We start from the raw sequence: 15,213 nt of genomic DNA, 5'->3' as shown, positions 1-15,213 counted from the left end.
GGGGAAGGAGAATAACGCCAAGGAAGTATTAGGATTAAAGAAAGGTTAATAGGATAAAAATATCCTACCAACTGGTAGGAAAGAAGGAAATAATGCTTACTAAATACCAATTTAATACCAATACAAAAGAAAGAAATAATGCTTATTAAATACCAATTCTCTTCAAAATGTGGACTTTGATCTAAGGTTTTTAATTAACGTATTTGTTAGCAAGGGATTTGCAAAGTTTATTCTTCTTTTGCTGGGTTTATAATTCTTTCTTCCATGTGCATGATTTCCTTGTGTTACACATCACTGCGTGTGTTTCTCTAGAAACCCATGGGGCCGGAGGATGCCATAGATGTCTTGTCATCCGACTTCACCTGTGGTTCTCCTACTGTAGATGGAATGAAAACTGAAAAAGAGGTATTGTTTTTAGTATTATTATGGAGAGCTTGTTAGAGACTTTTTGGTTCTAGTTAATGCAGTTATATTTTTCCCCCATCTGTAAATCTAATCTTCTGTATTTTATTTTTTAGAAATCTACAGGAGAGGTTTTAAAAGCTCAGTCATTGAGGACAGTGAGAACTGCTGCTCCACCCCAGGAGAAGAAAAGAAAGGTGGAGAAGGTACAAATAATTACTTCTTTGAAAATAACCAGGGACTGCTACCTGACAGCTGTGCTTTCCTTGGGCTAATCTAGTTCACTCGGAATAATTCCAGGTGCATTCGTGTGAGAAGCCACGGTCTTTTCTCCTTCAGGAGAAAGGACCTGTGTGGCACAGTGAAGCCGATGTGGGTTGTAGGGATCATTTCCCAACAAGCCTCCCGTGCTTCTGTAAATGCTTATCAGTGATTTTTAGCAGTCTTGTTGGTCAGGATCCAAGACCATCTCACCATTTTGATAACAAGGGCAGAAAGCAGAGAAATTGTACTTTTGGAACATAAAATCTTCAATTTTGATTTTCTAAAAGAGTTTGAGCTCCATGCCACTGGAGCTGCTGTTGGTTACTTCTCTTAACTGCAATCGACTGTGACTTAATCCTCACATCCTGCAAAGGCAGTGCTGCAGAGAAAGCGTGTCTCATCTGTAGCCAAGATAGTGCTCAGGAGCAGTTTCTATCAGAGCTGCTTCTGCCCCTCTCCCCGCAGTGGACAGTGTGTTTTTATCTGGCTGGCTCGGGGCCCATGGTGAGCACCACACCCCTGAGAGCAGGAGGGAGCTCCTGCAGTGCTCAGCCAGCCACTGCACAGTCACAGGAGAGGGCGGCCAGACAACTTCGAGTTTCCCTGCCTCATGACCTTAGCTGTTTCTGCTAAAGGACTGGTTTGTCAGAGCCATTTCTAGGGATATATTTTTAGAAAAAGAAAAAACAGGGTAATGAAAATTTACTACTTGCAGCTTTTATTTTGCTAAGAATATTTATAATAATATTATTCTCGTTACATTTCTAGCTTGTTAAATAAGGTGTTATGTATACCCCTTCACTATAGAAGGTACCCTTTACTATAGAAACCTATATTAGCCCCAATTTTTATTTGTTGGTAAGTTCTTTCTCTCTAAGAACTCTTTTGCTGGCTCTCAAAATTGTCTTCCTAAAGTACTTTCTCAATCTACAATTTTTCTTAGATATTTAAAATGTACATTTCATAAAGAAGTGGATCTTTCATCCCTCGGAGATGTTCTCACTTTTCACACATGGAATTTTTCATTTTTAACAGGATACCATGAGCGACCAAGCCCTTGAGGCTCTGTCAGCTTCGCTGGGAACCCAGAAACCAGAACCCAAGCTTGACCTCAGTTCTGTTACGGAAGTCGATGAGGTACTGACCTTGGAGTTGATGTACAAAGTGTGTGAGTCTGCAGGCTACAAAAATAAATGCAAAGTGCATGTTAAGAATTCTTGTATGACTTTTCCCTTACTGGAGATTGAAAATGAACTACTCTCCACTCTGCCGAAATTTCTGAAAGAAATTTCAGAGTCTGTTCATTTAGATATTTATTGTAGCAGAGTCAGCAACCACGATATGTAGTTGAGCATTTATCTTATGAAACATCTTGAATATTAAAAATGAATACCAACCTCCTTCGCCATAGCCGACATGGCCCCTGGCTAAACAAGATAAGAGGCTGTGGCCTGATGAGAAATAGCAAGGTTTGTCTGTTCTCATGGAAATTGGTAATTTGTGTTTTTAAGAAGGGTTCAGGGTACTCCTCTTTAAAGGGAGAATGTGAAATGGCCACACAGGGATGAGAAGATCCTCTTTTTATTAACTAGCAGTAAAGATGTCAGAAATGTTGTGTCAAGTTAGAATAAGATCAAGCAACAGTAACTCTGTGACTAGAGCTCCTGCAGGCTCAGCGCATGATACTATGTTCATCCTGCTACACCCATGATAGTAGCAAGGCTTCTGAGCCAAAGCAAGCATGTATCTGGTGTAGGAATGTTGTAATATTAAATTATAATTTTTGTAGAATCTTTCAACTTGGTCCTCTGGGGAAGAAGAGGCAAAAAGAGAAAGAGTCACTTACTGCTGATAAGGCAGTGTCATGGGGAAGATGGAGAGTCAGGCTGGAGTCCCCGGGGCTCCCCATCAGCTCAGGGAAGGGGAGCTGGCAGGTGTCACTGTCACAATGCCCCATGTCTGCTGTCACTTCCTGTTCTGAGTTGTTAGGGAAAGGGAATCTCTCTGACTCCCAGCAACTCCACCGAGTCTGGGACTGCCTTGGTCTAAGATGGGCCAATTTCTATCTTCAACGTACTTGGAGGGCTTACCTGCCACGTTGTGGCATGATAAGCTCACCGATGGTGAATGTGGGGGAGCAGGAGAAACAGTCTCTGTCCTACAGGACCAGGTAGTATATCAGGGTAAAAGGGACCCTGATTACAGCCCAGTGTGAGATGCACGTTACTGGGAGGCACCAGATAGAAGTAATGTCACTGTGAGGAGAGGGTGATCTTGGCAGAACCTGGGGCAAGTTGGGAAACCAATCAGAGTTGTGGTTCCACCACCTAATGGCTATATGGCCACAAGTAAATTGCACTTTTCCTCCAGGCTTTTTATAGATAATTATGGTGATTTAATAAGACAGTAAATATGGGGAGGGAATGTGTAAACATGTTATAAATTCTAGGATGAAAAGACTCTTAGAGTGAGTAAAATCAGATAAATAGATGTTAAAAAGTGACATAAAAAATAGCTCAGTAAGCAGGTGGGTAACTAGTTAGGAGATGTGTATGAATATATTAAATTCCTTCTAGAAAATCTTAAAGTGGCAGTAAACTAAAATTCCAGCACAAAGAATTCTTCTTTTCTACTCTTATGACATAATGGTTATGTACAGAATGTAAATATTTCCTGACCTCTAGAGCAGTGATTTTCAACCAGTGTGCCACAGCATACTGGTGTGCCATGGGGCGATCTTAAGTGTGTTGTGAACGTTTTTAAAGATCATTAATTAAATTGTTTTTGAAAGAAGTTCAAAGCACAGTAAGTATATTCTTTTTTTTACTCTTTGGTGAATCAACATAATTTACGTGTGCTGTGGAAGTTTAGCTGTAGGTTCAAGTGTGCCGTGAGATTAAAAAAAGGTTGAAAAACACCGCTATAGAGTCTGAAGCTGAATTCTGAGTGCCTGATGGTAAGTTCTTCCTATCTTAGACAGTCTGGTGTGTTGACAAGGTTCAGCGAGGTTGCTGTCACCATATAGGGTGCCCATTGCTGCTGCAGCTCAGCCCTGAGGTCTCTGTGCCGAATCATGTGATGCCCCAGAGAAGAGGCCTGTTCCTCCTTGGTGTTGTAATCTGTCATAGCATGAAGGTTTTTATTGTATGATGATACCGCACTATAAATCTCCCCCATTTTTTGGTGTGGTTATGTAGTCTAGTGCTATTTCAATTCAGTAGACTTTTAAAAAATGCCTACTGAAACCACAGTGCAGGCCTTTCAAGAATATGAAGATCAGAGAGGCCACGTGTGTGACTCCTGCTTTCCACAAGCGTGTGCAGCCCTGGTACAGGCGATCTCACACGTCCCTGAGTTGGGAAGGGCTGCTACAGAGTAAGACGTGTTTCAGCTCCTGTAGTAGAATATTTTTTTAAAACCCCTGATTTCATTCCTTAATGAGAACTATTCTATAAAACAATAAAACTAATTCCAAAGCTTAGAACAGTTCTGGCTCATCAAGTGTTCAAAGATATTTTTAACTTATTGCCAGAGATGTTTTGGTGTTGTTGAAGGGAGTCTTTTTAAAGAGGTATAACCAATTATGTATGCTCAGCCAAGAGGTGAGATGGGATACTCTTCTGAACTGGGTTTAACATGAGGACTTAGAGAGCCACCTGGCTGAGTCAGACAGATGAGACTGGCACCATGATCGCAGCTGATACTGTGCTCACTGTCTTCAGAGGGTCTCTGCTTTGCTCTGGTGGTCCTCACAAGTCAGTGAGCCAGATAGGGAATATTAGTAGCTACATTGTACAGCTGAAGAGACTGGACCAAAGAAAGGCTAAGTGGCCTCCCACAGTCACAGTGGCTGGGGGCAGAGCAGGACAGTGCCCTGGGGTGTTCCAGCTCTCACAGCTGCCCTCTGGGGCCTTGTGCTTCGACTCCTTCTGAAGTCCTCCTACCTCACTGTAGCACTTGGGTGCTCAGACAAAGTGGTATCACCACATTTATAGGCATTATCCAACCACTTTTGTTTTCTTTCCTGTTTCCGTCAGGTAAAAGCTAAAGAAGAAAGACTAGAGAAGTGTGGTGAGGATGAGGAGACAGTCCCGTCTGAGTACAGACTGCAGCCAGCCATGGTAGGCTTGCAGCCGCAGGGCCTGGCACAGCACCTGGCCTCTCATGTGTTCCCATGCCCTTGACACTGAGAGCGTGTCCGTCCCAGTTCATGCAGGAACTCTGAAGCCCTGAACCCTTTCTTTTCCACTCTACAGTTAGATCCCTTGAGAGATGGTTTATACCTGCCTGGCTTCCTAAGTAGTGACCATGTGGTTATCAAAATTCATGTGTTTCAGATATTAATCCTTAAACTTAAAGCAGAAGAGACTATATATATATATATATATATATATATATTTTTTTTTTTTTTTTTTTTTGAGACAGTTTCACTCTGTTGCCCTGGGCAGAGTGGGTAGAGTACCATTATGTCATAGCTCACAGCAGCCTCAAACTCCTCAACCAATCCTGCCTCAGCCTCCCAACTAGCTGGGACTACAGGCGCCCACCACAAACACTCAGCTAGTTTTTATATTTTTAGTAGAGACAGGGTCTTACTTTTGCCCAGGCTGGTCTCAAACTTCTGAACTCAGATGATTCATCTTCCTTGGCCTCCAAGAGTGCTTGGGATTATAGGTGTGAGCCACTGTATCCAGCATCAATTTGGGAATATTTATTTTTGACTATTATATGCATGAAAGCACCATAGATCATCTAAGTGGTAGATATAAATGTCCAGTGGTTTACCAGTATCCTCAGGTAAGGTGGTTTTTGTTGTTTTTGATTTGTGATTAGGGTGATGAACTAACTCCTGTTATGTCATTTGTAATTTATTTTTAAAATCATGCATATAAATATGTGGTAGAAAGTAGTTGTAATTCTTATATATGCATATATATGAGAAGTTTCTCATTTTTAGAAATCTAAATTGTGAAACTTCATATCCAAAAAACTAAATAGTAGTGTAGAAATGATATCTACCACATCACCCTGGGTTGGAGAATTGAAACTTTTTCAAAATCTTTCATTTATTAGCTGGACCTTTCTTGCCAAAGATTTTTCTTTTTTCCTATTGTCCTAATGGATGAATTTTTTTTTTTTAGTAACTTTTTAAGAAAAGTGAATGTGCACCATCTTTGGAACATGTCGATTTTTACAGCTCAACTCCTATTCTTATGCTTTATAAATTTTAATCTGAAATAATTTGCTCTAATGTAAGAAAAAATAAGCTGATCTCCCATATCCTATAATTCCAAAAGATAAACTTGAAATGTGAGAACTGGAAACACGAAAGCAAAACTTTCAATTTCATTTTCAGTGAATTTTCAATTTCATTTACAGGATAAAGATGGGAAACCACTATTGCCACAGTCTGAAGAAAAACCCAAGGTTAGAAAATAAGTTTTCTTCTGATACTGAAAAAGCAATAGAAATATAGAGAATAAATTGAGACAATTTTGACAAACCAGATTTCACATGTCAACAAGTATTGAGGAGGGGAACTTCTGATGGTAAACTTGGCTGATAACCAAGAATCCTTTTACTGTATTTCAGTGATTATTTTTTTCATAAATAATTAACTGTAAATTTCTAGTAACATTCATTGAATTCTAGAAGCTGATATGTAAAAGGATCCTTAAATTTTGTTAAGCCAGCGCTTAGAGTTTGAGCCTGATGAAATGATCTAATTAATGATTCTGTATTACTGTGAGTTACCTGTCCTGTTACTAATAAACAGTATTTATTAATTGCTTACTGTGTGTCTGACACTGCTTTTTGAGTCTTACCTGAATCGAAGAAGGCACTGTCAGTATCCCAGTTTCCCAGTGAGGAAACTGAGACACAGAGGGTTTCTGTAAATACTCTAGGGTCTTATTGCTAGAAAAGAGCAAGGCCAGGATTTAGAACTCAGGCTGCCCTTGTTGGGGCTCAGCTTCTGAATCGCATAGGTTACTGTTATTAGTCAACCTTTCACATGCTCTAAATGGATAATACCACCCACCCTGAAAGAACTAGGGACAGCAGAATTTTCCTGTCAAAACCAATGTAGTCATAAGGAAAGGAGTGTGTGATCTATGTTTCCTCTGACTTATTCAGAAAGGAAATAGGAAAACAATAATCACATTTAATAGACTGTACAGGTCTTCACTGGGGAGAATGGCAATTTTATTCGGACAAAATTCTTCTGAAATCGAAGTATCAGGAAAACTTTAGGCTAAACTATTTACACTTTTGTGGTAGTGAGGTGTTCAGTGTTCCTTATTTGTTACATGACTTTTTTTTATCTTACACTGACAAATGAAAAAATATATCTATATAAATTAAATTCTAGAGCATGGCTCTTACGTGTTAATCAGGAAAATATTTGTTCTATGAAAACTTTTAACAAAGTAAAAATAGGCACTTCTTAATATACAGTGTTTCATGTATTGCAGCTCCTGAGTGAATCACAACTCATAGATGAACTTTCAGAAGATTTTGACTGGTCTAAATGTAAAGAAAAACGATCTAAGCCAACTGAAAAAACAGAAGTATGTTTCTGAAAAATAAACCTCTACTTTTGAGAGATATTTAATGTTTTTGTGTAATCTTGAAAAATACAACAGCAGAACTGTTTTAGCTTGTGGCAGTTGATTTTTAAAGAGCCAGTGTGCTGTCTTTTTTGGATGTGCTTTCTTTTCCCTAAGCTAACCCTGAAGGTACCAGAGTTGAAGTCCTAGAGTTACTTCTCACAGAATCTCTGGAACCCTCACTTTCATTTGCGTCCCTAGTTCTGTAACTGGCCTTGTTCAGCTATCCACCCCTCACCTCCAGATGGCAGGGCTCCCCTAGTCACCTTCCCTTCTCTCCTCGGGGCCCATCAGAACCGTTCTTTCTCCACATGTTTGTAGTCACATCAGTGCTCCACTTCAACAGTCAGAGCTTCCCCTCTTTACAAAATAGTTGCTACTAACATGTTCTGGATCTGTCTCCCTTTCCCACAAAGCTGTGTCCCTGCATTACTAAAGTGACGATGAGTAGCTTGTTACCACGGCTTTTCTCAGTCTGCTCCTTTGGTCTGGAACAATTCCTGATCACCCTTGTAAGGCTCTGCTAATATGGTCTTCTTTATCTCTTGTCTTCTCCTCCCAAAACCAACCTTTATTAAGTGGAATACAGTATGGTTCTTTATACACACACACACATACATATGAGGTCGGGTGATTAGGTTCATAAACTCATTCTTAAAAAGTGCTGCAGACCTGGCTCGGCGCCTGTGGCTCAAGCTGCTGGGGCGCCAGCCACGTACACCTAGGGTGGCGGGTTCGATTCCCCAGCCCGGACCCGCCGAACAACAATGACGGCTGCGACCAGGGGATGGCCGGGCGTTGTGGCGGGGGCCTGTGGTCCCAGCTACTTGGGAGGCGGAGGCAGGAGACTCGCTTGAGCCCAGGAGTTGGAGGTTGCTGTGAGCGCGATGCCATGGCACTCTGCCCAGGGGGATAGCTTGAGGCTCCGTCTCCAAAAAAAAAAAAAAAAAAAAGTGCTGCAGACCTCACTGTTGAATGTCACTGCTGTCACCTCTAAAGTACAAAGTACTCCCCTTGGAAAGCTGTGCATTGACACCAGTGCCTAGTCCACTGTTCAAAGCAATTTTGGAACTCTTTTCTCTGGAATGACCATCAGATCTATGGTACAAGGTCTAACAATTAAGTTCATAAACTCATCCTATAAAAAGTGCTATATACCTCATTGCTAAATATCACTACTGTCACAGGTATTTCCCTTGGCCATCAGGTGATATATGGATCTATATATAATATATTCCTGTTAAAGCATTTGTTACAGACAAGTTTGTAACTAAAGACTGATAGATGCTAACACTCAGACATGGTTTTAGTAGACAGTAAGCTCCTCATAGTAGAGCCCAGGCCTGCAGTTATCACCCTTGTGGGTTCCTCACATGTTGTCGTACAGGCGTCCATGAATGTTTAGATTTAAAACAACTTGTTTGAAACTTTACTCTAGTGATAAAATAAGATAGTACAGTGGTTTTCCAACTCTAGCACGCACCAGGATCACCTGGAGGGCTTCTTAGATTCTACCCCCAGAATTTTTGCTCATTACATTGGTCTGAGGGCCCCAGAACATGCACATCTGAGTTCCCTGGTGGTCCAGAGACCACACTTTGAGAATCCCTGGTATAGTATTACTGTCTTGCATTTGTGTAGAGCTATTTATAATTTATAATATGCTTTTAGATCTTATATATTTTGTAATAGGTATATTTTATTATATATTGTATGATGACAAGTAAATATATAAATAATAGCAATGATTGCTCAAATTCGTTCTACTCACTGTGTTACCAGGTACTGTGCACAGCACTTTACACGCATCATCTCATTATTTTTCTTCTTTTTTGTTGTAGAATCTCACTCAGTCACCCTGGGTAGAATGTCTGGGTGTCATAGCTCACAGCAACATCAAACTCTTGGGCTTGAGCAATGCTCTCACCTCGGCATCCCGAGTAGCTGGGATTACAGACGCCCCCACATTGCCTGGCTAGGTTTTTCTATTTTTTGTTTTGTTTTATAGAGACAGGATCTCACTCTTTCTCAGGCTGGTCTCAAACTCCTGAGTTCAAGTGATCCTTCCAGCTTAGCCTCCCAGAGTGCTGAGATTATAGGCGTGAGCCACCGTGCCCACCGTATCATTTCATTTGAGTTCATATCAACCCTTGAGATATAGGTTGTTCTTATTATGCAGATGAGGACCCTGAGTCTCAGGTAGCTTAGATGAACTACCCAAGGTGAGAGAGAAAACCAAGTTGAAATAATGGTAGTTGAGGAGTTTGAAGATGATTTGACTGACTTACTATCCAGTTGCTCTTCAGCACACTAGCGAGTCATGTTCAAAGCGTCTAATACAGCAGGATGTCTTTTTGGTCTGTCATTGTTGAGTCTTATTAAACAGATATTTCCAAGGTTATTCAAAGTACCTTCTTCTTTCCTCAGGAATCTAAGGTCACTGCCCCAACTTCTGTGGCGGAGACTGTGCCTCGGATCTCCATGTGTAGTATACAGTCAGCGCCACCCAAGTCACCTGCCTTGGTGAGTGATTCCCTGGGCATTAAGCAATGTGTTAAGAAAGTTCTGTTGTTATTCTTGTCTGGTGTGTTTTACCATCCTTTTTTGTATTCTGATAAAATGAAAATAAATGTGATCTTGCTATATAGTATTTATTCTTTGGGCTTCAGGGCTGTGCTCAAAATTCAGATAATTTTTAATTGCGGCAAACTGTGTTTTTCTTTCATCTTATGGAATTTTTTCTAGATCCTCAGCTATTACAGATAATTCTGCTTTTTTGCTTTCCTGCATCTTCTGAGCCTGTTCAGAGATCCACAGGTTGTCCAATGTTAATTTTATCTGATGGTCCTGGTGGAATAATTTGTACCAAAATCGTGATTCCTCCCCCTCCCCAATTAAAAGAGGAGAAATGGACTCAATTCGTTTCCCTTTCCTTCTTCATTTCTTGCCTTCCTCTCACTTTCTTTGTGTGAAGTATGATATTTAACTAGGTGACTTTTTGTTTCTTTTTGATTTCATTGGGTTTTATTTCCATTAGTTAATCATAGACTCTGACTCAGAATCTGGTAGAAATCTCTTTCATACTATAGAGTTAGTAAATCTACACTGAATGAATCGCTGACTTTCATCCTCTGTTCTGTGATTCTTCTAGATGCTTTGCAATATCTTCTTCTACTTTCACAAGGACACTATGAAGTCTGTTCTGATCATCTTTTTATTGCAGATGAGGGAAATGAGGCTTTGAATTGACCTTGAACAACCCACTTAACATTTCAGAGCCTCAGCTGAGATGAAAGAACTTCCTTCTAGCTTCCTGTGGATATGGACCAGATCTCAATTTACAATTACAATTCGATCGTTACCATGTGCATAAATGGCAGAGGGAACATGGGCGAAGGCTCCCTCTCCAGGGGGAATTAGGAAAGGCTTGCAGGTATAGGACAGGATCACACTGAGAAGCAGCACCATTTTCCAGAAGATCAGTGAGCCAAGGCCAGACCAGCACAGGAATTCAAAGCATTCTTTTGGGATATACACTCTATCGGGATGTATTTGTATTTGTACATCCAGCTGTTTGAGAAAAGGGGGCCTTTCAGAAGGCCCAGCAAAGCACCTTGTGTGCTATGAAATGGTGCCTCCTGCCAGAGAAGTCCTTGGTGCCAGATGCAAATCCCAAATCAAGGGTCTCCTTCCTACCTTAGACAGAATTTGAAGAATGCCTCCTACACACACTTTTTGTGAGGCTTCAGTGGTAAAGAAGACCACAGGAGGAGGGAACAGAAGAAGGGTCTACTGAAAAAAAGCAGGAACAGAGACAGTGATTGGAATAGAGAACAAAACAGAGCACTTGTGGCCAACACCTGAGGCGTCAGCCTCCTCTGCTGAGTGGGACTGCCAGGCCTAGTTCCTATCCTGTTTTACCCTGATTAGAGAGAGTTGAGCGTTAGATTTTTAGTGGACCCCCGTCCCCCCAAATAGCTCTTGTTTTCCCCTTCCCTGTCCTGGACCTCTGTACTGCTAAATTTGGCCGTGGTTGCCAAGGCTACCGTCACTGTGGCAATTGGAATTTCTGGGATTGTGACATCCTTGGGAGCCAGAAAAAATAGCTGTGGAGTGTGATAAAGGTCAGAAGTCTCAAGAAAGGCATGAAGATTACTGAGTAAAGGAAAACGGACCAGAAGGTGGCGACACGTATGTGCCTGGGTGGTTCTTATGTGTATAAAGAGAAAGTTAATTGAGGAGACCCAGAAAGCCTGAGTTCTAATTCTGAATTTGAAATACTACAGAAACAGAAGTTTTAGTCCTTAGTCTTGTTTCTGAGTTTTTAAAACTGCTTCTTCTAGCTTTTCTTTAATTCTGTTTTTTTCATTTTCCTGGCAAAAGGCACAGACTTGGGACACAGTGAGTTTCCAAAACCTGACAACAACGTATGGGAAAACATAACTAAAGTATGAACAAAGTGCTGCCTCAAATTAGGCAGCACTCAGCTTGTCTGGATAAGCCATGGGCACCAGTGTAACCCATACCAGGAATACTGCAACTCTTAATACTTAGTTTAGGTGTGATCTTGGATAGTGAGATACATCAGGGATATTCTGTTGGTCCTGGGAGTGAAATGCATGTGCAGTAACCCCTCTCCACGGATGCTCTCAGCAGCATCTTCTCTTTACAGAGCAACATAGCAGGAAAAGTTCTGACTTGGAATGATGGCTGAGATATGTAAAGAAAGACGCTTTTACTCTAAAATTCCAATAGATACTCAAAATGAGGTCAGAGATCTTTATTATAAAGTTAAACTCTGAGTCCATTTAATCCCAGAGCTTTCACACTTCTGTCTGACCAAGAGCAAAGGTAGGAAATTCATCGGCGCCAGAATCCAGGGTCCGTACAATGGAAACACGGCTTATGGAGTGCTGCTTATTCCCGTTATGTCTGATGCTTTCTATTTTCTGCTCTTCTCATTAAAAAGAAAGTCCTGGCCTTAAACCAGTATAGTTAAATTGATTTTTATGGGCCACCAATGTACAGATCATGTCTTGTAGTTTGGAAAGGGCAGATCTAGGCCTATCCTTTAGCCCAAATGTGATTTCACCTTTATTTTCCATTTGTACCGCATGTGTTCTCATTCATCCTGTTTGACTTTAAACACTGACATGGCCAGAGTTTATTACTTAGTAAGGGAGCACATTTCATTTTGAACACCTCGATCATAGGTAGACAGTTCTCACTGTGCCACTTGGGTTTGGGGCCTCAGGCAGAGTTACCTGAAGCAGGCTTGATCCATGTTGACTAGCAGAAGCCCTGTGGAGAAAACTCACTTCTGTGCCTCAGTAGGGGCTCAGCTTGAGCCACTGCCACTGAGACAGGCCATGCTGCCTCTCAGAAGCCTTCTGAAAGTCTTTCCTGCACCACCTATAGAGTGATTTCCATAAAGGTTGTGTCTTTCTCCTTTCCTGTCTTGTAGCTTCTCTGGAGTACACCTCATTCCATTGTGTCTAAAGCAACACTCTGGATTAGATTTTATAGTTTCTCAATGTCAGCAGATAAGTTCCATATACTTAATATTTAATATGAGAAACTTCCTTTTATTTTTGATACTTTAAATTTTTTTATTGTTAGGGATTCATTGAGGGGATATTTTAATTTTTTAAACATAGATGGTACTTCGATTAACTCACATTATTAAAAGATGACATGTGCTTCTTGGCTGAAATAAGGATGTGCCTTTGTGAGTTGTTTGATAGAGTTGTTCACCACCACTTAGCATATGCACTGATGTGTTCGCAGCAGGGTCAAGTGCCTGAGGACGCTGTAGAGGCCTTGGCTGGCAGCCTGGGGGAAAGGGAAGCAGATCGAGAAGATGAAAAACCTGTGATAGATAAAGTCACGGTAATGGCAATTCAAACATTTCACCAATCATCTTCCCTCACACACAAATAAATAAATCAGTTGAGTTTTGTAAATATTTTCCAAACCCTGATGGCAGCTTTCTCTGTTACTGTGCATATGCTGTTTAATAAGCGAGCCCTGAGTAAGTGCCACTGTTTAGTGCCCTGGCGGATGGACAGCACATGCCTGGTAGGTTTCTGTGCATTTCCCCTCTGCCTGCCTGTGTGGTGGACATTGCTGAGTGCTCAGGAGACAAGCGGCAGCTGCCTCCTGCTTCTCAAAGCTGCCTGTTAGACCAGCAGGCTGTATACAGTGATGGATAAGCCCATCAAACTAAGATATGGTCACCACAGGAGCTATAAATATACAGCCGCATGTACATCCTAACCTAACAATAGGTTTGTTTACCTCAGATTTAGCCACTCAGCCATCCATTTTATGGGAAAACAGATACATTAACACTGAAAATGATATGATTTTCATTCAGGATAAAGCCAAAGAAGAAGACTGTGAAAAACTTGGTGAAAAAGAAGAAACAATACCCCCTGATTATAGATTAGAAGATGTCAAGGTAAGTAGGCTGGAGTATTTTTCTATTTGATTTTAATTTACACTGAATTTCATGTACATAAAGAAGGGACATGGGAATAGACCTGGAATATAAAGATCTTGTTTCTTAATATTTCAAACACCAAATAGTGTGAGTCCACTAGTAATCATGTTCCAACACCAGATATGCAACTAAAACACTCCTGAGTGACCTTTGAATCTTCCTTTTAGTGAAAGAAAATATCTAAGCTGCCTAATGTTTTTCCTTCTAAGATGTGGTTAGCAAAACTAGAATTATAAAAAAATATGTATAGGTAGGAAAACCAAAATGAGGGACAGTTGTTTATTATCTTTCTTTAATTCAGTTTAATTGATAAATATGTACACATCCACAGAGGATGATGCACATCCATGGTGATGTTTTGATACCAGAATGTATAGTGACCAGATGAAGGTAATTAACATGTCCATCATGTGAAACATTTATCATCTCTTTGTGTTGAGAACATTCAGTGTCTTCCTTCCAGCCTTTTAAAACTACAGTAGAACCTATGTAAGTCGACCATCCGAGGGGCTATGACAAACTGGTCAGCATGCAGGGGTGGTCAGCAGGAGGAACTAGGCCTGCTATAGTGATATGTACATGTGATACATGTCCAGTCTATGAAAACTGGGTTAGCTGAGGGGTGATCCATGTAGGAATGTGGCCAGCTCTGAAGGTTCTGCTGTATATATTATTACTTGTAGTCATCCTACAGTGGGTTAGAATTTATTACTCCTATCTAGCTCTACTTTTGTATCCTTTAGCAAATCTCTCTCCTAACCCTTTCCAGCCTCTCAATCCTCTGTTCTGCTTTTTACTTTTATGAGACTGGCTTTTTGTTAGCTTCCACATAAGAGTGAGCACATGCAGTATTTAACCTTCTGTACATGGCTTATTGTACTTAGTATAATGTCCTCCACTTCCATCCATGTTCTGCAAATGACAGCATTTCATTCTTTTTTACGGATGGATAACATTCCATTGTGTGTTTGTGCCACACATTTTTTATCCATTTGTCTGTGGTACACCTTGGCCGATTCTGCATCTTGGCTATCGTGAGTATTGCTGCAGTAAGTGTGAGGATGCTGGTGTCTCTGTGATCCACTGATTTCCTTTCTTTTGTGTAAATACCCAGTAATGGGATAGCTGGATCATATGGTGGCTGTTTGCAGTTTTCTGAGGAACCTCCACACTGTTCTCTGTAGTGGCTGCACGAATTTACATCCCCATTAACAGTGTAGAAGAGTTCCCTTTTCTCTGCATCCTTTTATTTTTTTGTCTTTTAAAGTAGCCATCCTAACTAAGGTGAGATGGTATCTCATGGGAGCTTTGATTCGTATTTCTCTGATGATTGATGATGAGCATATGTTTATATGTTCATTGACCATTTGTATGTCTTCTTTCGAGAAATGTCTATTCAGATCATTTGCCTGTTTTTTAATTGTTTTTTTTTTTTTT

The 15,213-nt window shown here is 40.7% G+C and overlaps 1 protein-coding gene across 4 annotated transcripts in view; it reads left to right on the top strand.

The window, feature by feature from the left end:
- Positions 1 to 15,213, top strand: part of CAST (calpastatin) — a 128,341-nt gene that overhangs the window by 82,352 nt on the left and 30,776 nt on the right. For all 4 annotated transcript variants that reach the window (XM_012811347.2, XM_012811346.2, XM_012811345.2 and 1 more), the window contains 9 exons: positions 313 to 405; positions 519 to 608; positions 1,702 to 1,803; positions 4,704 to 4,787; positions 6,046 to 6,093; positions 7,140 to 7,235; positions 9,702 to 9,797; positions 13,062 to 13,163; positions 13,651 to 13,734. In XM_012811347.2, coding sequence (XP_012666801.1) covers positions 313 to 405; positions 519 to 608; positions 1,702 to 1,803; positions 4,704 to 4,787; positions 6,046 to 6,093; positions 7,140 to 7,235; positions 9,702 to 9,797; positions 13,062 to 13,163; positions 13,651 to 13,734 — 795 coding nt within the window. The remainder of the gene's footprint in view (positions 1 to 312; positions 406 to 518; positions 609 to 1,701; positions 1,804 to 4,703; positions 4,788 to 6,045; positions 6,094 to 7,139; positions 7,236 to 9,701; positions 9,798 to 13,061; positions 13,164 to 13,650; positions 13,735 to 15,213) is intronic.

The sequence above is a fragment of the Otolemur garnettii genome, unplaced genomic scaffold, assembly GCF_000181295.1.
Source record: "Otolemur garnettii isolate 467f Iridium unplaced genomic scaffold, OtoGar3 scaffold00154, whole genome shotgun sequence".
NCBI lineage: Eukaryota > Metazoa > Chordata > Mammalia > Primates > Galagidae > Otolemur > Otolemur garnettii.
The sequence above is the reverse complement of the archived record's forward strand: the minus strand, read 5'-3'. Positions and strand labels throughout refer to the sequence as shown.